The sequence below is a fragment of the Mycteria americana genome, chromosome 8 (genome assembly GCF_035582795.1).
Source record: "Mycteria americana isolate JAX WOST 10 ecotype Jacksonville Zoo and Gardens chromosome 8, USCA_MyAme_1.0, whole genome shotgun sequence".
Lineage (NCBI taxonomy): Eukaryota > Metazoa > Chordata > Aves > Ciconiiformes > Ciconiidae > Mycteria > Mycteria americana.
In genome coordinates, this window is record NC_134372.1 from 6,692,600 (window position 1) to 6,716,598 (window position 23,999).

A 23,999-nucleotide genomic window follows, 5' to 3' on the forward strand; every position below is an offset into this window, starting at 1 on the left:
GGCTTTTGCTTTCCCTATTAAACTGTTTTTATCTCAACCCTCAAGTTTTCTTACTTTTGCTCTTCCGATTCTCTCCCCCATCCCACCGAGGGGGAGTGAGCGAGCGGCTGCGTGGTGCTTAGCTGCCGGCTGGGGCTAAACCACGACACATTAATTTACCATAGAAGGGGAGCAAAGCAAAGATTCCTTGCATTTTTTTTATTTTTTTTTTTTCCAGGAATGAGATTCAGCTAACTCTTTAGTTCATTTTAATATCACGTTCTTTCTGGCAGGGTTTCTTCTGTATCAGAGCATATGCGTAACAACGCAGACTCTTATGTTTTATATGATGTCACCGTCACGAGCAGCAAAAAACATAAAACGTGAGCACACTTGCTGGGTAAAGCACTGAAGCACGCACGCCATCTCACTGGCACCCCTGTATCTCTTCAGAACTCACGTTCAGCATGTTGGCACTGCTTTGCTTTGCAATAAATGATCTAGTTCAGTGTTTCCAGGAATACCACACGCCCCAGAGCATTCAGCTTATTTGTAGTTTTAAATTTGCTGTCTTGAAGCAGCTGTAAGTCCCCAACAGAGCGATGAGTCTGTTCCAGACTTCAGCAATGATTTCTCTTTGGTTCTGTCTCCTGGGTGAGATTTTAATTCCTCCCATCACCTGTGCAGTATTGCCACTAGATGGTGCGTGTAACACAGGCTTCGTGTCCACAGAGCGGGAGCGTGAACATACTTGAGTGCCATCCGGAAAGCGTGGCTTGTAGAATTATTCTTAGGAGTATTTGTGGGAATTCAGGCCCAGGAATGAACCTTTTCCAGTGGCAGCAGTTGGTTTGGTAACGTCCGTGTCAATTAAATACTGGCTTTTTAAAGCCAGCTGTCACGATGGGAATAAAAATGATCTACTTGGTCCTCAATGGTAAAATAATTCTGCAGCCTTTGCTTGCTGCATTTAATCTACTTAATGTTATGTTTTAAGACAAGTACAGTTGTTACATGGTTCCAAATTGGAGTTTATGAGCTCTTAAATAATATCTGCTAACCTGGCATGTAAGTATTGGGTGATCTATCTGTAGGGAAACTGTGCCAAAATTCACGGAGAGCCTGGAGTCCTGTCCAGAGAGAATATATGGAAAACAGCATCTCAGTCAAAGACAAAGACTTGAGCTGAGCTTTTGTGCTGTGGTCCTAAGCCAGGTAGGAGAAAATTTGTCTTTCCTTAACTTGCAGGAAAATAACTACAGCTATTTTAATATAATTGAATTAAAAAAATCACTCTGGCCAGACTCCTAGTTACCGTTCCTTCGTACCGCACGTCCACTGGCTCTTCAAGCAGTAGTACAAAGTTGGGTTTGTGCCATATAGGGTGGGAATGTCCCAAACTGATGCAGGTGACTGCACGGCATTTCTTTTCTACTGACACGGGTAGAACAGAGGAGCCTGAAAACATCTGGAATTGAGCCCGGAGAGGGAGAGGGAAGGAGGAGAAGCTGAGAAGACGGTAAGTGGAAAGGACAAGAATTTGCGAGGTGCATCAGGTGACCTTTTGGGAGAAGCCGTGCCTCATTAAAGGTGAGGGTTCTGGTTACTTTCTTGCTTTTCATCTTCCCCTCCTAATCCAGAGGCACTAATTGTTCACTCTCTAAATGTTCACTTACTCTCTTTGCACGGAAAGCAGTAAAGCTAATTAAGCTATGGGGACCTTTGGTGCATTTGAATATTTTCTTATTCCAAAATAAGCCTAGTATTCTCACAGGTTATCAATTTTTAAAAGATAGGAAGGTATGTTCTGGTTAAATCTTCCCAGTGTTCCAGTGGATAGTATTAATTTCTTTTAAAAATGCTAGAAGTTTATTGTAAAAAAACCATACATTACAGAAAATAAAAACATATTTACACTCCTGCTGAGTTTTAATGACCACAAAAATTTAAGCTTCTGCTTCATAGCACACTTTTTTTCCCTAGTTAGTTAGTTTAGTTTAGTTTTTCTAGTTTTTTCTAGTTTTTTTCTAGTTCAGGGCACAGACTGCACCCTTTGGGTGCCCAGAGTGAATTAACGGTAGTTTCTCCGCTGTGGCTAACGGTATTGGTAGCTCTTCAGAGGCTGGATTTATTGATTTTATTTCCCTTCTTCCTTTTCAAAAAAGAGCATACCAGTTAAGTCTGCTTTTTGGCCAAGAGAGCTAAGACCTGTTTTACCTAGACCTGAACCAAGCTACGTGCTGGTTTTGCTGACCCTGGCAGCAAGACACCGCCAAGGCGCAGATTAGATGGGGGAAAGCCTAGAGATGCGCAGGGATTTCTTTTATCCATCTCCTCCCCTCCCACCTCTCCCAGATGAAGCAGTGGGAGAGAAGAGGGGTTAGGAATTGCATACAAGTTGCCCTCGTGAGCAGCGCGGGGTGAAGGGAAGCATCGTGTCTGGCAGCGTGGTATCTCCCGTGACGGGGCTGTTGCTTCTTGGTCAGTCACTTGACGAGGCTGGCCCTTTTCTTTCCCTCGTTTAGTTGCTCTCTGCAGTTTTCTGGGCTCTGTGGGGACACGAGCCAGGCTCCAGTGGCGCGCCGGAGTGCTTCACCAGCCGGCGTGGTTGCGTGGCGTTGGGATGCTGCGGATCCAGGTCTTGTTAGTCGGACTTGTGCACTCACGCAGGTCGTGGGACGCGTGTGCTGCCGTCCGTGGAAGAGCTGCTGCTGAAATCTCAGAAATGTGAATTACAGGTTACCATGCAAAGGAAACGAACGGAGATATTTAATATCTGTCTTGGTTAACACCTCTGAACCTCCTTTGTCTTGGCATGGTCATGAGCTTTTCAGTAAATAGCAATATTCAGTAAAAAGTCTAGGTGCACTGCCCAGTGACAGAAGAGCAAGTCAAGCGTGCTTATCCTTCAAACTGCGTTTTTATTTCCCAGTTCTCAGTTCATGAGCTTCTGTATTTTCATTCCCTTTGCAGTGTTTTAAGACAGTGTGTGAAACAGCTGAAGGCTTACACTGCATTAGCTGCTCTCTGAGAGGCTGTACCTCTGTATTGGTGTGGGCTATTTCTGCAAATGCTTGCACATATTAAACTAGAACTATTTCTGGTGTAACTTTAGGTAATAGGCTACAGGTAGGGCTGGGATTACTCTTGGTAATGGTTTCTCCCTTAGGTGTAATCCCTCATCCAGGGACCAGTGAAGGAGGATGAACAAAAGGTAGAAATTTGGGTCTTGGCCCACGATGGCCAACAGAAAATTTTCCATTAACTCCACTGGGCTTTCACTGGGAAAACAAATATTCCAGGAGTACAAAAAATGAAGTTACCACACGTGCATGTAGAACAGACTGTCCTCCCTGAGATCCGTCCTAACCCACCGGACACCGCAGGCGGGGAGGGCGAGTGTCTGACCTGCAGCACCAAACACAGGAATTCACGTTCCGCTGAACTGGGTTTGCATTTTTTGCTGGGTCCTGTCCTGAGTCTTTGGTATGGCTGTACAATTTAATTAAGCTTTCACATTTGACAGTGTGAAAACTGCGGTTTCATCTAGTTACATCATCTTCAGTAGATAACCAGCCTTGTCATTACATTTGTCTTTGTATTACTCATGTCCTGTAGGAACTATTGAAATGAATAAAGAGAAAGAACCCACCCAGTGCTGCAGCACGTGCTCCTCTTCTACCACTGCAATTCTTTGCTGGCTATGAAAAACCTGTTTCTATATAATTATTTGTTCTTATAGGTTTGGCTGATCTTACAAACCCTCCTTCTTCCCCTAAGTAAGAATTATTCCCGTTCTACAGAATGCAAAAATAACTCAAAAAGCCAGCAGCTTGCTGAAGGTCCTGGGTGTCCGGACTGCGAAGCGGATGATGCCTGCGGTCCCCGGCTCGGGCTCCTCAGCCGCTTCTGCTCCCTCGTGTCCTGCAGGTGAGCATCACCGCCCCTGAGCCGAAGCGTTCGGAGGGAGCGTCACGAGGGTGCAATTGCTCTGCATTCGGGGAGACCAAAGGGTACGAGAAGAGTACGGAGCAGTGGCCATCTCCTGCCTGGAGTACCTCTCACAGCAGGTAGAGCCACGTGCCTTCAGTCGGTCAGGTGGGTTGGTTCCCTTCTCTCTCTCCGGTGGGAGAAATGTACGCGGTGCAGCACTTCTATTTTTTTCATAGTGATTTTAAAAATACTCTAAAATTCTGAAAGCAGTGGCTCCTTAAATATGTCTGCAAAGGCCCTGATCCATAAAGATACGTAAGTCTTTGTTGTGTGTTGAAGTACAGCAGAGCTGAAATAACTTGGGAGCTAGCGCGGATCAGGATGTAAGTGCTTGTACCAGTAAAATCTTATAGCCCAACTGTTTTATTACGATCCAAGCAAGAAACGCAGCTCTCAAAAAAAAAAAAAAAAAAAAGATACGTGTAACAAACTGCTGTGTAAATGCAGCCCTTGATACTGTTAATGAGAAAGGAAAGAATTCTAATAAATGCTAATTAGAGTGTTCTGTCTGATAGCTGGGTCCTCGCGGCCCCACCGTGTCTCAGAGTCTGACAAAGTTGTGACAGATCGTATTAAGCGTTGCTATTCCTGGAAGAGCAGGCAGTAAGGAAAATGGAAAACAATCTAATTTTGCAAAACAGTTTGAACTTCATTTTGAAATGAAATCACTAGAATTGACCAAACGGCACTGGCTGCAACAGAATTTGGTGGGGAGGTTTGGGGAGGGTTTGTTTCCTTGGCAATTTTGGCAGCAGTTTTTTTCATCCTCTTTTTAAAATAGCAAAATTTCAAAGGCAACGGCCATCCCACATTTCTGCCAAGCCTAATGGGATGATATTTACATGTTGACATGTTTTCCTTTCTATCCTGTATCATTTGCAATGGACTGTAGGAAGAAGGTTTTGTGTTTGGGCACAGAATCCAAAGATTTCCACTGCCGGACTGAGATTACCAGGTAATTTTCTGTTGCCAGCATTAGGCTTAGCGAGACATTTCTCTCAGAATGCTTTTGTTGAAGACAGTGAAATTTAATCAAGTGAACTGATGAGCTTGAAGTGGGTTTTACGACCCTTGCTGTCACAGGCAGTGCTCCGTGCCTTCTGGCATATTGTGCCAGGAGCATTTTTATAGTGTCAGAAAAATGTGCAAAGACTCTAGATTTTTCTCAGCGTCTTTCTAATGAAAAAGAAAATTTTGGAAAAGATTATACTGGGTGCCCCAGCTGCCCGCTACTACCTCCATGGTAGCTACCTGCATGGAGCAGCTAGTGTGTATTTGCCCACCTGAAGAGTGAAGTCCACGTTTCACTGGGGTTTGTGCTTTGCTACCTGCAGCAAGACCCGATGCCTCTCCTCTCTTTAGTGGTAGAAACCATTGCCCCCCGACACTTCCCTATGATGCTGCTAGTGTTGGCTTTTGGATTCAGCTATTACCCCTGCGTGTTTTTCTGGTTGATGCTATCATATAGTTAAATAATTAATTGGTTAATTATGCTTAGAAAAGGTTTCAGGGTGGAGACCCAACCGGCTCATCTGCAGCCGGTTTATTGTGCGGCTCATTCTCTTTGTGATAAATGATTTGATCTGAAGCATAGGAGCAGCAGAGAAGTTAAAACTTCCATTTCCTGTCTTTAAAATGACATGGGGAGGGTTTCACCACACGCCATAGCGTGGACCAGTCGTCACTGTGGCTCTCGGGGACTTCTTAGAGCAGGCGATGCTTTATTATTGTAAAGAAAGATAAGAGACTTCGCAATAGATCCCGCTATTTGCTTGTTGCTATAAAAAGATTGGGAAGGGGAGGTGGGGAGGAATGTGTTTTAAATCCAGCTGGTACCGGCTCAGCCCTTCAGGGAAGCACAACGCTTAATTTCTCTTGTATTTCTTTGACCCAGTTAGCGTTGCACAAATGTTCCTGATCACAGGACTGTCTAATCCTCTCTTGAATCCCGCTGAATTTTATCTTGTTGATATCCTGCAGCAATTAATTCCAGGAGCTGACCCTCCACAGGAAGAAGGCCTGATGCTTTCTCTCCGAATCCTCTACTTTTCCTTTTCCATCCGTGCACCCTTGTTCCAACCCACCGGTTTTGAGCAGAGGAGGCTTTGAGCGCGCGCGCAGCAGCCAGCGTCCGAGCCCGGCGAGGCAGGCTGTGCCGCCGTCACAGCTGGGACGTCACGGCGCCTTGGCCGTGCCGCTGTCACCTCCCGGCACCTTGCGCAAGTGGCACTGTGGACGTTTCAGGGTGTGCTGGGGCTGAACCAGGCCTGGGAACAGCAGCAGAGCCCCAGCTGCAGCTTCTCCAGCTCATCCGTACCTGCTCTCCTGGGCAGGAGCAGAAACTTGTTTTGCCATCGCTACCAAATTGCTGCTACCTGCAGTGTCAGCTGCTCAGACGTCCATCTGTCCTTAAACCAGGGTCCTGAGTAGGACCTGGGTGCTTCTGGATTCAAAACTGGGCATGATCAAGCCGGTGCTTATATTTGCTTGCCCTAAAGACCAGGAATATTTTTTACTAAATGCGCTGGCTCTGCTTTGAGCAAGGACCACGCACAGGTTCCTTTGCTCTTCGTGCAAATCAGCCTTAATCTGAAGCACCCAGCTAATCTCACTAACGAGGTTTGAACGGCTGATAGGCTCAGCGAGGCAGGGACGGCTGCTCTCCGTGCATTTGTACAGCACCCGGCTCAACAGGACCGGGCGGGTAGTCGGCGTTACTGACCCACAAAAGCCATCTGTGAGCAAATGTCACAATTTTTTCTGTGCAGTTTGATGTTTCTGTAGCATGAGCTGAGGGGGAATGTGAAGAGCATCTCGAGCAAAGTTGGTGTTTCTCGTGTAATTGCTTTGGAGTCCGGACACTCGAGGTATGGCATCTCCCTTTTCTGAAGCTGAGCCACGAGCCGGGTTAGCTCCACCCGATGCTCCACCGAGTGAGTTGGAAAGATATAAAACTTGCAGGTCAGCACCGCTGGTATAAATCAGAAGCCATTTTCTCTCCTACATACTTGTGACCAAGGGAAAAATAACAAAACATTCAGCTAAACTCAGCTGACTTGTAGATGTCCTGTTCCACCATCCGATGAGATGTGGCAGTCTCCCCGCTGGCTAGTTCTGCTTTCACCTTGCGCGACCACCCCGCTTTGCAGAACACAGACTTGCTGATCACAGAGGTGAAAAGTCACTGCAAGTTGGGTGAAGTGCAGGCAGCTAAAATGTTGTGGTTAACAGACAGGGGTTTTTTAAGCTCCCAGCAGGCTGATGGGCTTTCAGCGAGGTTAATTTAAAAGCAAAGACAAGAAATGGTTGACAAAATGCTAATACACACAAATAAATAAACTAATAATTTGATTTCTCTCATCAGCTGCTATTAGAAATCTGTGCTTTAAACGCAGCAGAAAATTATTCCCATTACAAGCCCATTCCAAAACACTTAGGGTCTCCCTTTGATTTTAAATGGCATTTGGTCAAACATTATGTAGCAACTAGATGGTATTCAAAAAATGCCCAGTTTTTCCACAGCTCCTCCCAACAGTCCTTGGAAGTGTTGCCTCCAGGAGCATTAATTCCAGGAAGGCTGCGATTGCCAGGAACATTATATCTGTATTTACACAATGTGTATTTTGCATCAGCTCTAGCTCGTGCCAGGCAAATTCAGTTATACTTGAGAATCCCAGAGCATGGGAAAAGGCCACGAGCCCAAGATGTGGTGCTCCAGGAGCCATTGCTGCTCTCAACCATGGCCCATATAAGTGATGCCAGCCACAAAAACACGGGGGCTCGCGTGAGCAAGGCAGAGAGCTGTGCTTGAATGATCTGACTCCTCAAATACAAGCAGAAAAGCTTTCAGCCATCATTTCAGATCTCTCTCCTGCCTGTGGTTACAGCTGCAAATGCAAAACGCTTTGCCATTAATCACGTTGCTGATGGGACATAGGAGGTTTTCATTCAAAGCTTAGGGATTCCTGCTTAGTCACTAAATGCAGTTTAGCTTCATTGTACACCATTTATCATTACTCTCCACTTAGGAAGGCTCAAAGTTAATTAAAATATGCCCTCAATGAGCAATCCAATTGCAGGCACTTCAGGGCACAGGGAAAGGCTGGTGCACTATCCACAAAGCCTGTGCTTTAAGCAGAGGGACCCTGCCTTCTGCCTCGGGCTTGGGTCTCATCCCTTTGAATTAGGCCTGTAGGAGCTTTAAGATTTGGATTGTTTCTTAAAAAATAGCTGCTTTTATCCTAACTTCAGAGCTCCCATTTAAAGACCTTTTTAGAAACTGGTTTTGCTAGCCTGCCTCACGCACCTCCTGCACCTACCTGCTTGTGTGTGGCCCTTAAATCTGCTCCAGCTTGTCTCTGGTCGTGACGTTCCCTCACTGCGAGAGACCCGCTCGTGACCTATCCCTGTCTGTAATCACGTTGTACTGGCTCATATTGTATTTTCCGATCAACATCCATCTTCCTGGCTGTCCCTGTTGGCACAGAAAGGCCCCTCCTGCGGCGGATGGGGGTCTCTGTGCGCTGTGGCTGCCGGACGCGTTTCTGAGCTGCTTCTGCGTTGTACCAGTCTAACCATCAGGTCCCATTAGCAAGGCTCCCAGCCCCGTTGCTTCCTCCCCTCTGGTTTGAGCTGATCGGTATCTTTGTCATTTAAAAGATGAGCGTTTGAGAAAAGAGCGGGACAGTTTTGTTTCGACCTTGTAGTCTCTGGCTTGTAAATTCTGATCGTGATTTTCTGTGTCCAAATGCATTTACTGCTTGCAGCGGTAAAAGGCTGCATGATCACGCAAGCAAAATTGCACGTTAGCCCGTAAATTGCTTGTGAACTGGTTGCGAAGGCTGAGACCGAAAGCTGCCGGTGGGATTTGGAGACCAATTCCCCATTCAAATTAATCCAAATCCCTTCGGCAGTTCTGATGATCTCAATAAATGAGGTTTTTCTGCCAGTGACTTCAAATGCAGAGGCTGCCGTGAGATTGGCCATGGAAGCAGCATGGCTTTTATCTCACTCTGTGACCTACATTCCTAGATAAGGTTTCCTTTCTTGTCTGGGAGCACTTCTGAACAGGCTGTGACTTCTGCAGGTTTATCCCGACTAGTGATTCCCCAACCACTCTTTTGTATAGAGGAAAAGAGGGAGGGCATTTCCCAGTGGCACCAGGTGCCCGTCTATGGGGCAGTACGGTCACCAAAGGGGGGAACAGGGAGAAAAGCGCCGTATAACTCCATACCACGTCACCCCATCCAAATGCATCCCATTTATTTTCCTCTGGTAGGACTGCAGGCTCCCTCGGCAGCTCTCGGTCACCTTCTGGAGAGCCCTCGGTGGCAGGGGAGCAGCGGGGCTGCTACAGCCGCCGACACCGGCAGCAATGGGGCGATGGGGCTGCCCCACACCCCGGCCCAGCACACGTCCGTGAGAGGCGGATGATGTTGTACGGCTGCAAAATTGCCTTATCCCGGGAACTGCTGCAGCAGTTAATGGCCCGGCAGTTTCGCAGGGGCTGATGTGCTCCTTCCCAACAAAGGCAATGGTGAAGAAGGTGAGGGCTGTGCTTTTCAAAAGAGGATTTATCGGAACCTGAAGGGTGGCTCCCGGCCCCCAGCATACCCCTCCTGCTGGGAGCTGCCCTGCTCGCAGGCACCACCGCCCGTGTTTCCCTCCCCTCACCTCGCTGCCTTGTCACCCCTGTGACCCTAACTTGTCTGTGCCCGTTTGTCCCCCTCTTTGCTGCATCCCAGCAGCTTTGGCTCCACACAAAACCCAGTTGCTTGAGGAGAACCTCAATTTTCACTAAAGAAAAAGTACGCTCTAGAAAAAGACAACCTAGTCTAAAGCTTCATTCCTCCAAGCCTCGCTGCGCCTAACCCCAAACACCTAGTGCTCCCCGGGCACATAGCAGCCTGCTGCTGAGCAAACCTGGAACTGCTGCCGCATTTAGAAATGCCCCCCAGCCCCGAGCCCAGCCCCGCAGACCGCAGCACTGCTCCCTGTCCTGCCTAAGAGGAGTCGGGGGCTTTTCCCAGGGAGTCCTGAGCTGCAGCTCTAACCCCCTCCTGCGCCTCTTCGCTCTGGCTATTGCAATATTTGCAGAGCCAGGGGCAGCAGGAATGGTTGAGTTGTGAGCCCCGTGGCTGGGCTTTCCTCCGGACACAGCACAGCGGTGCTCCGGTCCCTGCTCGCAGGTTTTAGACCTCTAGGGAGCTCTGCTGGAAAAGTTGGTGGCTTTCAGGCTTTGAGAGACCCGCAGGATTACGTGGCAGCTGAGAAGGAATCACAGTGTTGGGCATCAGCTGCCAAAGGGGTGAGGTGTGAAGGCCCTTTCGTGCCTCTGCCATGAGGATGAATATTTTAGCTTACAGCGCTTGTCCTAGAGGAACCTGCTGGTGCACAGCTTGGCTGGTTTTAAGCAAAGCCTGGGTCCTGGGCACAGAAGGCCTGACCCTGACAAGGCAGAAAAGCTTTGCAAGGCATTGAATGTGTGGGGAAAGAGCCCGGGAGCTGGCTCTGTCGGTGACCTGGTGGAGTGAGACGGTGTTTGGCTGGCAAGTCATAAGCCCATGTGCTGTGGACCAGCCCTGCACTGAAAATAATCACCGGTGGTTCTGCAGTAATGGAAACAGCAGCTCGATGTAACAGTTTTATTTGTTTTCTCTGTCAAAAGCAGTGATACATGCAGTTGGCACAAGACTTGCTAGGCATTAGTGTCATAAATATTCACGTGGAGAGAAATTAAAATGTCAGCAGGGCAATGAGGACAAGCATCGCTTAAATCCCAGCGTTAACCTGAGAAGGAAGGGAAAGATGTGGAGGAGGCAGAGCAGGCTGGAACCTTCCTTGATTTGACTCTCTCCATCAGCTCTAATAAAAGCTGGAGCCGCCTTCACTTTTGTTCTCGCTGTGCGGTTAGTTCAAAAACGAAGATGAGAAGCAGTTCAGCTCCATAGTGCTAATGAGTTTCAACAGGAGAAAAAATATTTGAGGTAAGAGATGTGAGAACGAGAAGCTCAAATATGCTTACCTTTTGATCCTCGAGCGTATTTACACTCATGTTGGTACTGAGCAGAAGTTGCCTTCTGATTTAATCTGCTCAAGGGTGGTTTAGAAATCACTTGTGAGCATTTTTAGAATTGCAGCTTTCCAGTGGTACTTCCCATCTTAGCTGCAGTTGAACAAACAGCCTGGTCCCTCTGCTCTCCTCTGTGTCAAAAGATTTATTCCTAGTAGTAGTAATAATAATTATGCTAGTATTGCTTTGTGATTTTCTCACCTCCTTCTCTTGGCTGGCTACAGAGAGTGCTGTAGCAGACGCAGGTACGTGAGGTTGCTCTGATTGCAGGAGAAGGTGCTGATGAGAGACAGTTTCCCTGGACGGAGACGTCTCCACGCAGCAGCAAGGGATGACTTGGCCATGTGCTCACACCACGCCGGGATCTCACAGCAATGCGGGAATGCTTCTCTTCGTACAGACATCCCGTGTAGCATTAACATCAACTGGATTGTTTTATGTACGTTATGTGCTGGATGGTCCTAACACGCACGTGTGGTTTTTTCACGTTTCGGTCCAACAGCGCCAGGCGAAGCACAGTCAGCATCGTTAGCATGGTCAGGTAGGTGAGAATACAGAAGCACAGATATGAAGGGGAACTCAGAAATGATTATTTTACATTCAGATCCTGTGAACGCCAGCCCAGCACCCCCAGCCCCTCAGCCAAAGCTGCTCTTCTTGTGCCGCTGAGCCTGCGGAGCTGCGTGCGAGCTCGTGGGGCTCCTGCACCCGAGCAGCAAACTCTGTGGGTGCCCGCGCTGCGCAGCCTCGCTGGTGCGGGTGGCAGGGCAGACGCCAGCGTGGCATCTGGTTTTTTACAGCTGGCATCGCAGGCTGTGACAGCTCCAGGACGGCCGCAGCACTGGCACGGCAATGCCCGCCCAGGGCTCCTAGCTCTCCTCCTGCCAAGGGTAAATCAAGGAGTAAAGGTAATAGGGTTGTGCCAGGGTAAGCAACAGGAAAAAAATCCCCACAAGGAGGAGTTGTAATATTCTCCGTGCTGCCCTCTAGCAAATCCTCATAAAAGACTTATTATGATTTAAAAAAAATATTTCTTTATGGTACTGCACTAACGGGTGACCTACCCAGTGGTATTCTGGTGCTGACACAGTGATCTGTAATGGGTCTCCTAGTAACTGTATATGTCAGAGAGAGCACATTTAGTACTGTCCAAGCATCGGTCAAAATGTTCCTTTCAGAATAACTGTACCCAAGAGTGAGCAACATCTGGCTGTTTGGCATGTGCTGGAAAACACCAGCAGTTTGATGTTCCCGCAGATCACTTCTCCTCCAGAACAGATGGGGTTTGTACTCTCATCAGCTTTTCTCCGTGCTCAGGGCAGTTCTAGGCAATAGGTGGGGGGAGATGCTTTATGAACTGTTGCTGTTCCCAAATGAGAATGAGTTGCTGTTTCCTTAGTGGATGAGACTCTGAATTGTCCCTTTGCCCACTGATGAGGGATATGATGGGTCACAAAAGTCTGCCTGACTTGCATGCACATTCAAGCCGTGTTTTCTGTGTAAGGACTCCAGGGAGAGCTTCTAGAGCACAGGGTGGTTATTTCTTGTGAATAAAATTATTCTGAACAGCTACTTCTTCACACTTCAGCAATGGCTGGGAGCAAACAAGCTTTTACCTTTGCTTCTTTCCAGATGCATCTGTGCTCTGAAATCCAGTTATGGATCATGGCTTTTTTAGCTGCCTGGAAGCACTCGGAGTATCTCTGCTTAGTGGGGACATCACCCATTATATTTTTGTCACAGTGAGAATTTTCTCTCCCTTCTTTTTCATCAGCGCCTGCTGTATTGAGCAAACAACTCTGCCTTCTTACAGAGCAGCGCAAGGCTGGGTTTCCCAGCAGCTTCCCTCTGGCCGAGCATGGCGATAGCTCTTCACCGGTAACGAACACGGGGCCGTTTTCTTTCCGACTGTGGTTACTCCCTAAAACTGCTCCCTCATCTCTTCTGAGATACTTCAGCTCTGAGCAGACTGCTTCTTTCTGCACTGGTCTTGGGGAGGGAAGCCTTGGAAAACTGAACACTTGCAGCAAATTGGATTTCCCTGTGGCTTTTTCTTTCGTGGCTGGAGGATGAAGTTCACTGTTTGGGGAAGAAGAGTTGCACTGGGAGTAACCCATGCTGGAGCTTTTGCCGTACGAAGAAGCCTTGGAGGAGCGGAGCTCTCCTGCGCGGGTGTAAATCTGTGCCAGAGGGTCCTCTCTGGACCAGAAGTCAGCTTCTGCGGGTGTGGCTTTTCCCAGCGGCACCACATTTGAGATGAAATTGGTCAATTTACACTTTGACGTTTCCTGCTGTGTCCCCCCAAGGGATGGAGACCACGGCCTGTCTTCAATGGTCTTCAGGGTCTTTCTGTCCTGAATCTTACCGCTGCTTTCAGGAAGGCCCGGGAAGGTGGGTCTGGCGAGGTGGCAGATGGATTGAATGTAATCATCACTGGAGTACGAGTCTGGGCTGGCTGCAGTACTTCCAGTACGTTTCAGGTTGCTGGTTGAATCTTCCATCGCTTCCTCGTGGGTTTCGCGTATGGTTGGGAGAGGCTTTGAAATACTCAATCTTATCCGGGGCGCCATGGCTGCAAAGAACAGACCAGACATGATCAGCATGTGAAAGCCAGCTGCGGTAAAGAAATTCTGGGCTTGTTCCTGCAAAGTCCATGCTACCTGAGCCACCCTGATGTTTTCTCGTGGCAAACAGCGGTGTTTACAGAAACTGCGTTTTAACAGTTTGCTGGCAGTACTTTTATATCCGTGGCTTCATAAAGAGCCCATATGTACAAAAGTAGCCGAGTGACTAAGTGCAGTAGGAAAGAAAAGGTTCGTTAAAGAGATCGGCGACGGTGCTCCCATCTGAAGCAACGCGAGGGGTCAGCAGCTGAGGCAGCGTGGTGCAGGTGCACCGGCTCGTCTCGCTGCCCGGGTCGTAGCAGCGCGGGACAAACTCCTCTCCTCGCTCAATACGCCGCTGGTCTGTGCACTGTAACGGGGCTCTGACTTCATCTTGTGTCCGAACAGGCAAGAGCTGATCTCAACAGGAGAGGAGCTGACCTACCCCCGTGGGGAGCATACAGTGCCATTACCGCCGAGCTCTTCTAGAAGCTGTCGGTGGTAATGGACCAACATGCTCATTTTTGCCTCTGCCAGTGGTTCATAAAGGTGGTTATGGAGTGGTAGATCCTTCCCTGAATGCTTATATAGAGGCAAAGGGATTTAATTCATGCCCTTTATATTCAAATAGTTATCCTCTTTATATTCAAATAGTTATCCTCAACTCTTTTTAGGATGGATTTTCATCAAACTGCTCCCACTAGTCAGGTAAACCTTTTTACAAATATTTCGTGTTGCAGCGTTTTCTAACTGTACTGATTTTCTTTTTTCCTCAGAATACTCTCCCCTGTGCTTTGCTTATCTCCCCTTCCGGCAGAAATGACCACATGGTCCAGATCCAATTTCTTTTCTTTTTTTTTTTGCTATCCCCCCCCCCCCAGTGGAATTTGTATGTGAATAATCTGTCGACACAATATAGCTTTGTTGTGTGATTAAACACAAAAAGTGCTTTGCCAGCTATTTTAATGCCTTGCTTGTCATTGCTGGAAATAAATCTGGCTTTGTCGAACCTCTCTGCAAGCTGCAGATCGCATACAGAGCGCAAGTGAGCAGCTCACCCTGAGCCCAGGGTAGGGCTCGCGGGGTGTCCGTCCCTCCCCAGCTGCTGCTGGCTTTGACTGGTTTTCATCTCAGGTGCTACTGGGAAAGTCAGCCAAGGTGGGATTTGCTGAACTGAGAGGAGGAGATGCTTCTTTTAAACCTTATGGCCTTTTTATTTCCCTTTCTTTATTCTATCTGCTCCTTTCTTCTCACGTCTTTAAGTGTTAAGAGGAAGGCTTGCTCCTCCGCCTTCCCTCCCAACCCCTTGCCCGAGCTCGGCAGCGTCAGGGTCTGGGCCTGCTCGACCCCGGCGTCGAGGGGGCAGCCGGATGCTTCAGATAACGGGCGCGGGCTTCTCGTGTTAACTTACGATAGCGCTAATCATTAACTAAGTCCTGTTAACGTGCCCTTCCTCCGGAAGGAAATTAAATTACCTATTTACAGTAAAACTCTTCCGATGGGATGAATCGGTTCCAGCCCGGATGCAATCCCCTTCGCCCCCGGCACCACGCCAGCACGGCCCCACTCCGGTGGAGCCCGGCCGTGCCGAGGTCACCTTCCCGCCCGCCCGTCGGCAGCACCCACCATCCTGCCGGCACCCCGCAGCCCCGGAGGGCACGACGCCCTGCCCTGCGGCTTCCCCTCCCGGCCACGCCTGGAGCATCACCGCTGCGGCCATGGCGGGTCCTTCCCGGCCATAGCCAGGACGCAGCCCACGTTCGGACCCGGCGTTGCCATGCCCTCCCCTTACCTGCGCCGCTGCCCGGTGCAGAGGGACGGGTGGCTCTCGGCTCCCCCGGCTCTCACGTCTCTACCCGGCTCTCTCCCTCCCCGTTTTCAGCGCAGAATATGTGCTGTCTAAAACTAAACCGTGCATCGGGCTCCCTGCCTCCAGTCAGCTGATTCGGCTGCCTGTTTTGTTGTTGTTGCTAAATATAGCCCGCTGGCTGCCTGCCCTGCCGGAGAGCCCGCGTTTGACAAATGCCGTGTAGCACGGGGACAGCAAACAGGCACCAGGGAGGCAGGGCCATCCCGTCCCCAGTGGGACGGTCCATGACAAATCCCTGCCCGTCCACTGCCTTATTATATTTCCCCAGGTGAAAGGCGAGTGCGGTGCTGTGGTCGTGCCGCCGGAGGGGCTGCCTGTGCTCTGAGTTGGGGGGTATGAAAAGAGGAGCCGTAATGCCATCGTATTTCATTGCTGAACGGCGAATCCTTCGATTTTGAGCTCCTTTTGCTCCTTCTCTGCCTTATGTCACGAGAAAATTCATGCCGCTTGGCCAGGCTTGCCCAAGAGAGCGGGGGGTGCTTGCAGCATCCTTATCGCTGCTCTGCTCCCTCCCTGCTCCCCGTTTCGTGCCAAGCCGTGCATCCCCTGCGGAGGCACAGCAGCAGCCGGCCCCGCCGCGACGCTGGCAGCCTTGTCCCTCCCGGGGCTCCGCTCCTCTACCCCCCCTCTCCCCGCCGCCCCCAGCATCGCCCCGTTCGTGTTTCGCTGAGCTGGCGCCCGCCGAGCAGGACCGCACAAGTGCATTACGGCAAATTGCTTTGCCAGGAGGACTGGCAGCGTCTGACCTTGCGGGTCTCTGGACAGCAGGGCTTTGTCTTTGTTTTCTGGCTTATTAACATGCTGCAAACTGCTTGCAATTCTGGTATAACTCCAGTATCCTTCTCGTAGCCTCTCTTGCAGCATCACATTGGGTGGGGAGGTGAGCAGTTATTTTGCAGCAGAATCTTCCTTCTGCTTTTATTTCCCAATACTGTCCTCCGAGGGAGCCTCAATAGCTGCTGTTCGTTACCGGGGAATAGCCACGCTGCGCAACATCCCTGTGTGCCCCGGGCCAGAGAGCGTGACTGCATTTCTGAACCTTGCTGCTCCCCACACCACCTCTCCTGAGCTGCTGGGAGGGATGGCGAGAAAAGCAGAAATCTTAGATTAAAAATGACTGCTTTAGTTTTAATGCAAATATTTAATGCAGCATTCAGACTAGAATTGGCTTTGACTGCTGATTTGGTCGCCCAAGCCCTGCTCATCATCCAGGTTCTTTCTTTATCTCCAGTGGAAAGAAATAAGCAGCTCAAAAGACTTGTGCATCCCTTCAGGATATAGTTCAAAGCAGAGATTATTTGCTTTCTGGAAATAGCCATTGCTTAGCATTTAAATATAAAAGGTGTGCAAGCTTAAGCTGTTTGTCCGGACTTCTGATGCCAAACGGCTGAAGTTAGCTGAAATGACCCTCAACCTTCACGCATGGAATTTGCTAACAGCAATGATCAGCTGGAATCATGCTGTAGTAACAACTTAGAACTTAGATTTCTCCTTGCTTGCAGGCACTATAATTACCATCGAATGGAAAAAAACCCTCAGACCCCAACTACTCCAAGCAGCTGCAGTATAAAGCTTGGGAAAGCCATTTCATGAGGAAAACCACTGATCTGGAAAAAAAATTCCACATGTGCAGATGTGCATGGATATGTTCTCTTTATAAAACTCTTCAAGATCGTTCCCCTCCCTGGAAAGTCCCTCCTCCTGGCTGGAGACGTCTCCTCAAAGGCCGCATGGTCTGATGGAGCAAGTAGAACCGGGGCCGTGCAAGGCGCCAGGCTGGCTGTGGCCACCCCGCCTGGGCCGGCAGCAGCTCCGAGAGCGCACGGATTAGGCTCGGGGTTGGGTTATCAGGTGTCTAACAGGGTCAGGGACCCTCCTAAAGCTTGTCCATATCATCATCCCTCCGTGTGCTTTTGGTGGTGTCGGGCAGGACGGGGCTGCGGAGACCTCGAGCCTTGCACTGGGAAGCTGCCCAAGAGCCTCTAAAGTGATGAAGGTCCTCACAAAATGGGGTCAGGTGAGGTGCTTCTTTATGAAACTACACTAAAAATATGGGTTTGCAATAAAAATCCCTTCTGTCTATTGAAATCAGTTTCTTCCAGGCATCTGGTGTTACTGTAGGAAAATCACATTTATTTGAATCACTGTTATTGGAATTACTCAGATAACCCCAATATAAATGATTTGTTCTCTATCATCTTTTTTACATTCTTGATCATATGAAGATTAAAATATAAATTTAAAAATACCAGATACAGCTTAAAAAGTAGCTATTGTTAACCAAATATAATTTATAGCAACACCTCTTTTTTTTTTACCTCAACCACAGCCGTTTGGTTTCCTCCTTCATCAAGTGGTTGCTCAAAAGATGTTAATTAAAAAAAAAAAAAGAGGCACCTTTGAACGCTTGTTTGTCTCTTCGCAAAACTGCCGTAGGTTTCTTCCAAGCACTTCTGAAGACGGCTCTGGTTCAACCATCCCGGTCTCCTGTACTTATACTCCTCCGCGAGAGCGCGGTGAATCAGCGTTCCTGAGCGCATGAAAACCGTAACCAAATGGGATTAATAGCAAAAGAAAACAGCAACAGCAGCGGTGCCCAAGCTGCCAAGGAAAACACGAGTTATTAGTTCTGCAAGGCTCGGTTGAGTGTCTGAGATCTAAATGCTGTAGAGTTATTTTTTGTTTGGTTTTCTGTTTGTTAGCTTTTTTTTTTTTTTTGAATGCTTCCAGTTTGGGGGAAAGTCTTGTATTCAAACAGTTCAGCAGAGCTGCACAAGCGTAACAGGCCGCTCTCCTTTGGGCATTTTTGAAGCTTGTTGATGTTCAGATAAACAAGCCAATTAATCTTTGGGAGCCCTAAATAGATACCAAAGGCAATTCCCATTTGGGGTATTCTCAGGAAAAATACTCTTAATGCCAAACGGGGGCTCTGGGACGGCGGCGGCTAAAGCCAGCACCCACCTGATGGGGCACAAGTGCAGCCAAGGCTGCTTCATAAAGAACTTTTGCTTCGGAATATTGCAAGGAATATTTATTTGGGGGGCGGGGGGAGGAAGCTTTCCAACGTAATGAAGCTGTACAGAAAAGGTAAAAGAGTAAAACCTTCTCCAGCCTGGTTTGGCAAAGCGATACCCCCGCGGGTGCCGGGGAGCTGGGCGGCTGCGTTGGGCTCACCGGCTGGGAGCAGGTCAGAGCCGGTGGCACCGACGTGGCAGCTCCGTGATGCCGCATTGCTGCTCTGCTCGTGCCTGCGGTGGCACAGCTGGGCACTGGGCACTGGGACGCAGGCACCGCTGCCCTGGGCTGGGGTAGCAAAATCCCAGGTGGAAAGAAATCCCAGTGTTGAAGCTCCTGCACGGGGAGGCTGTGCCTGCTGCCAGAACCGGCTCAAGACGACACTAAACTGGAGGTCCATTCCCGTCACTTTCTGATTATGAGGTCTCCAAGGGACATTTGGGCTGCCAGATTCAAGCTTTCCCAGTAACCGGTAGAACTGTAAATTCACTTTTTTTTCCTTTTTTTTTTTTTTTTCCTTTTTATTAAGCAGTTTTTACCTTGCTTGGCAGCTCTCTGCCTCCTCTCATCTCTGCCCTCTCCTCCTCCCGGAGCAGCCACAGCACCCAAAGACGCCGGCATTGCAAAGGGATGGCCATCGGCCCGGCACGCGGTCCTACCACGCTCCTGCCTGCAGAAACAAGGCTTTTCGGTAAACTAGCAAATATTGTGACTGGTCCATGATCGGAAAATGCTGCCACCCTGCTCCCATGCTGCGAGCCGGTGTCTAATAACGTCAGAGAGCGTCAGGAAGGGAGCAATGGTAACGCCGGGCTTTGCGGTAGCGTTGGCTCTTGCCAGGGACGGGGCACGGGGTTAGCGTGACCCTGAGCACCTCCAAGCCTCGGTGCAGCGAGCTGCTTCTCTCTTGCATGTTTGTCATTAAAAGTTCAGGAAAGGAAAAGAGTTTGACGCGATTTGTGCCAGATTCCAGATGATTTGTGTTCTCTAATTATATCCCCCAGCCCGTTAACCTCCCATGCATTACAGCAAGCAGCTGCTACGGTATGCAGCAAGGATATTCCTGTGAAACATTAATGAGCTGGTTTTGTATTAACTAGGCAGAGCTGGGTTAGAAATGTCGCACCCACAGCTGTTGCCTTGACTGCAGCTCACACGGTAACTGGTGGCGGGTACTTGTACAAACACTATAATTGATGCACACAGATTTTCTGGAAATTACCAGGTGTTTCTTGGGTCTTTTGCAAGCGAGGAACCGGTTGCTGGAGGACTGGGTTACTGTAGCCCGTCACCATTTAGCACAAGGCTTGTTTGCAGGAGCTGAGCTCTCCGTCCAGCTGGGAACGCGGGTGGAGTCCTTTTGGGAAGCTTTGAAAAGGCTCCGAGTGATTTAGGCACTCAGTTTCCCTGGGGTTTCAATTAAGCTTGGAAAATGACTCCAGGGAGCCTTTGCTGGGAGTTTCTAGGCCACGCCGGTGTCGTGGGTAGTCAGCCCGGCTCGCATGGGTGCTGGCTGCCCTCGGCCTGCAGAGAGCTCGGTGCCGGTGTGGACATTTTTAAAGCACTTTGAAGTCTCAGAAAGTGCAAACTGTAGTGGCTGCTCGCTGGCGATTTCCCCTGGGAATCCAGCCCAGGCTATTTATTTGAAAGACTATAAATGTTTATATTATTACTGGTCTGCATAAGGTTACGTTGTATCTTTGTATGCGTGCATTTTTCCGTACATCATTTTAGATTATAGAAATGCACATTCAGACTCCAACAAAACACCTGACCATCCCAAAGTGCCTGAACGCTGATGTAGGTTTGTCCTTTTTGGACATGCCCCACGAAGAGGCTGGAAAGCTGGGTGCCGTCGATGGTGGCAGGGCTTGGTGAGGACCCTGTGCTACCGTCACTTGAAAGCCTTCTCCTACCCGGGGTCCCAGGAAAACCCCATGTGCCAGCAGCCCAGGGTGCCAAGTCGCTCGCAGCAGCTGCCTGAAGCCAGCACCCATCGGGGTGGCCCGGGGACGCTGGCAGTGGCCGGAAAATCTGAGAAATCTATACCAAGGGAAGCAGCGAGCCGTGCAAATGCCGTTAGGTATTACAAGCAACAAGTTGTTTCCTGCCGGTCAGGCCGTGCAGGAGAGCTGCACTTCACTTGCGTAGCTCCTTTCCAAACCCCCTCTGGCAGCGCTGGTGGGGGAAAGGGGTCTGAACTTGCCGTGCTACTGATCCACCTCTCCTCCTGCTGAAAATAAACCCAGACAGACCAAGGTTAGAATACCAACGCAGCGGGAAGAAGAGCGGGCGGCTGCTTAGCTCCCAGGGAAGTCGCCTTTGCTTCCCTTTGCTCTGAAGACCTCAACTGCACAGAAGTCCGGCTTTCATTTTTCAGGCCCTGGGATCTCCATCCTTTAAATACAGAGATTGACTTTATTTTGGAAGCTGTGCCGGTCAGTCCCACAGACCCCCCAGCACAGCTCACAGAGGACTCAAACAATTCAAGCAAGTGTGCTGTAAATGGCTTTTGTGGCATGACAGATTCCTTGATCATGAACAACTGCAGGAACAGCCCAGTCACTTGCAAACAGAAAACGGACGCCTTTTCGCTGCATAACTGATTTGTTACAAACTGCTCAGCATTTGGCTGTTAGTCCAAGCTGCTGGCTCATCCGAGACAAGTTCGTCTTCCCATAGCTATTGCATTTCTTTAAAAAAAGAGATTTGCCTGATTAAAAGAATTGCAAGACCAGTTAATGATAACCATCAGTGGAAAAAACCCTGCAGTGTTACTACCCTCTAAACTTTCTGTTATCAGCTGGAGCTGGGCTGTGTTTAGACGCCCTAAGAACTAGCACTCCCAGAAAACAACTGAATTCCTGAACTATTTTCTGTGGTTTGGGTGGCGGGGCTGATCACAGCTCTATTTCTCCACTGCTGCTGCTGTCTCTTGTTTCTCTCCTCCGGGCTTCATGCTTGCTCTTCAGACCAGTACAAAAGCATCTTCGAATATGTTCGCACTGCGGCGGGGATTGAGCTGGGCGGGTGTTACTCCCCCTGGTCCTTCCTGCAACGCTGGGGTGCAGAGAGCCCTTTTCACCCGATCGAGGGATTTTTTCACCCTGGTACCAAAGGCCAGCAGCTGTTTCATAACCGTACTTCTTGTGCCGTGCCACCATCTAGTGGTAACTCGACTAGAAACTCTGCATCCAGAGAGGCAAAGCAGCCTGAGTGGGTCCTCCATCGTCAGTCTGCCGGGAACCCGAGCTTTGCTCGGGGTAGCACGGATGCCAAGTGCAATTTCATCGCGTAAGGCTGGTGGGAGCACTCTGCTGATGAAGCATAAAACCCAGCAGATTAACTATGATGAGGTTTCTCCCACATGTGTCATCCTGCTCTGCTTCTCGCTGTAATGAGTTTTTAGAAGAGTGCTTGTACTTGATGTGGTTTTGTGGCCCCGTTGCTTCGGTCCCTGCTTGGCTTTAGAAAGCTGCTAATGAAGGAGGGATTGTGGAAGGACGGGGGGGAGGGGTGCGGGGGGGAGAGCACAGGAGAGCAACGCACACGCACACATCCACGTCCACATGCACACACGCACACATCCACATGCACATGCACACACGCACGCATCCACATGCACACACACACATCCACATGCACACACGCACACATCCACGTGCACGCACGCACGCATCCATGTGCACGCACGCACGCATCCACATGCACACACGCACGCATCCACATGCACACACGCACGCATCCACATCCACGTGCACACACGCACACATCCACGTGCACACACGCACGCATCCACATGCACACACACGCAGCTCCAGCGGGGTTCCCAGACGTTCAGCCCCCAGAAGGGCTCTGCACCACTTTTTAAACCCCTAAGAGCAAAGCCAAGTGTTGAGCCAGCAGCCCCCGGGTGGGTAGCTGGAAATCACGCTCTGCCCCCCTGTGCTGTGTGATGGGGCAGTCAGATTTGCACGGCAGTTTTTGAAGGAGCTACATTCTGCCTGGTGTAATTGAGAATAACCTGAATAACTGCTTTCCTGGCCTGGAATTGCTCCTTGAAATGCCTTTTTTTTCAGAGGCTGCTCCGCAGAGCCAACCGTGGCATTCCCCGGCTCTGTTTGCTGTTTCTGCACCACCAAGCTATAAGTCCTTCTTCCAAGACATGAATATTTGCTCAGGGAGGCTCTAGTTTACCAGCACGGGCTCCTTGCTTTGCCCAAGCTACCTCTCACTGGTGGTAGTGGGATTGCATGTGGATTTGGAGGGCCTCTGCTGGGAAACTCCATCCCTAACCCATTCCTCCTGTCTTTGTTGACCCAGCTGCCCTCCAGGTAATCCTGCAGTGCCTGTGGCTGCGGTGCATGAGCATGGGATCCCCTTGCACATGAGGAAGGGGAGTGTATGCACGCACCGTAAGTTAACTCATGCTGTATATCAGAAAGCTGAGCCCCCTGATAATGCCCAGCACCAGCCCCATTACAGCCTCAGCAGTGCACGAGCCAATTTTATTTCTTCCAAGGCCAGAGCAGTGGTTCCCATGAAGACAGTGGGGTCTCCTCTCAGCACCTTCTCAGGATGGGGTCCTCAGGCACAGAAGACAGGTTGCAAATGTTGAGACCCATTTTGCAGCGCAATGCATGGTTTTGGCATTTAGCTTCTGGCTTGCTGCCAATGTATCACGTGTGGTGGGTTTGCTTTTGTGGGGACGCACAGAGCCAGGCATGGCTTTGGATTCAGGAACAGGCAAAGCACCAGCATTTGGTGTTTTGTGGATGCCATGGGAGTAGGATACTGTACGGACATCGTCTATGTGAACGAGAAGATTTTCTTGCAGCTTCTCTCTTTTAGGATAACGTTTCCTTTCCTTCCACTGCCAGAGAGCTTCTGCTTTTAACGCACACGCTGCATTGAGCTGGGTAAAGGGATCCTCGCTAGTGATGTACTCAGCGCTGTTTAACCCACTGTGATCCTGCACTCCCTGCAGTGCCAGGCTTCCTAGAAGGAATTTGTTATCTGCAATGAGACCCGAGCTGGGTCACTCGATTTTGGGGGAATGAGCATGACGCCTTCAACTGGATGAGGCTCCTGGGGCAAACACTCACAGAGCTGTTCCCAAAGCATGGCTTCCCAGGCGCATCCAGCCCCACGGCAGGTACCTGCTTTCATCTTCAGATACGCTTGGAGAAAGAGGCGTTAAGCTCTCATGGGCTTTCCAAAGCAGTGACGGTCCCCCAGCAGGGCCCAGGGGATGACCACAATATTTCCCCTTAGAGATGAGGTAGATTTTTAAGTTAAAAAAATCCTGTCACTTCCCTTTGCATGTGGCATCATGCCCATGCCAGGGAAATGATGCTCAGGAGCTTTAACACCTGGAGGGGCCAGAGCCGCCCCTGTGTACACGTGTGTATGCATGTGGACGTCTGTCCGGGCTCCCACACGGGCACCAGTTATTGCCCAAGTCTGA

At 49.6% G+C, this 23,999-nt stretch overlaps 1 protein-coding gene and 1 long non-coding RNA gene across 2 annotated transcripts; one reads left to right on the forward strand and one right to left on the reverse strand.

The window, feature by feature from the left end:
* The first annotated feature begins 6,780 nt into the window (after positions 1-6,780).
* LOC142413438 (uncharacterized) lies at positions 6,781-11,345 on the forward strand. The gene is made up of 3 exons (XR_012776819.1): positions 6,781-6,839; positions 10,835-10,958; positions 11,269-11,345. It is a non-coding gene; the product is annotated as an uncharacterized LOC142413438 (long non-coding RNA).
* Positions 11,346-12,238: 893 nt separating this feature from the next.
* LOC142413437 (uncharacterized) lies at positions 12,239-15,791 on the reverse strand. Its single transcript, XM_075509573.1, has 2 exons — positions 15,440-15,791; positions 12,239-13,616 (listed from the first exon to the last, which is right to left on the reverse strand). Exon 2 carries the CDS (start codon positions 13,612-13,614, stop codon positions 12,622-12,624), a length of 993 nt encoding a protein of 330 aa, XP_075365688.1. The 5' UTR covers positions 13,615-13,616; positions 15,440-15,791; the 3' UTR covers positions 12,239-12,621.
* Between the last annotated feature and the right edge of the window lie 8,208 nt (positions 15,792-23,999).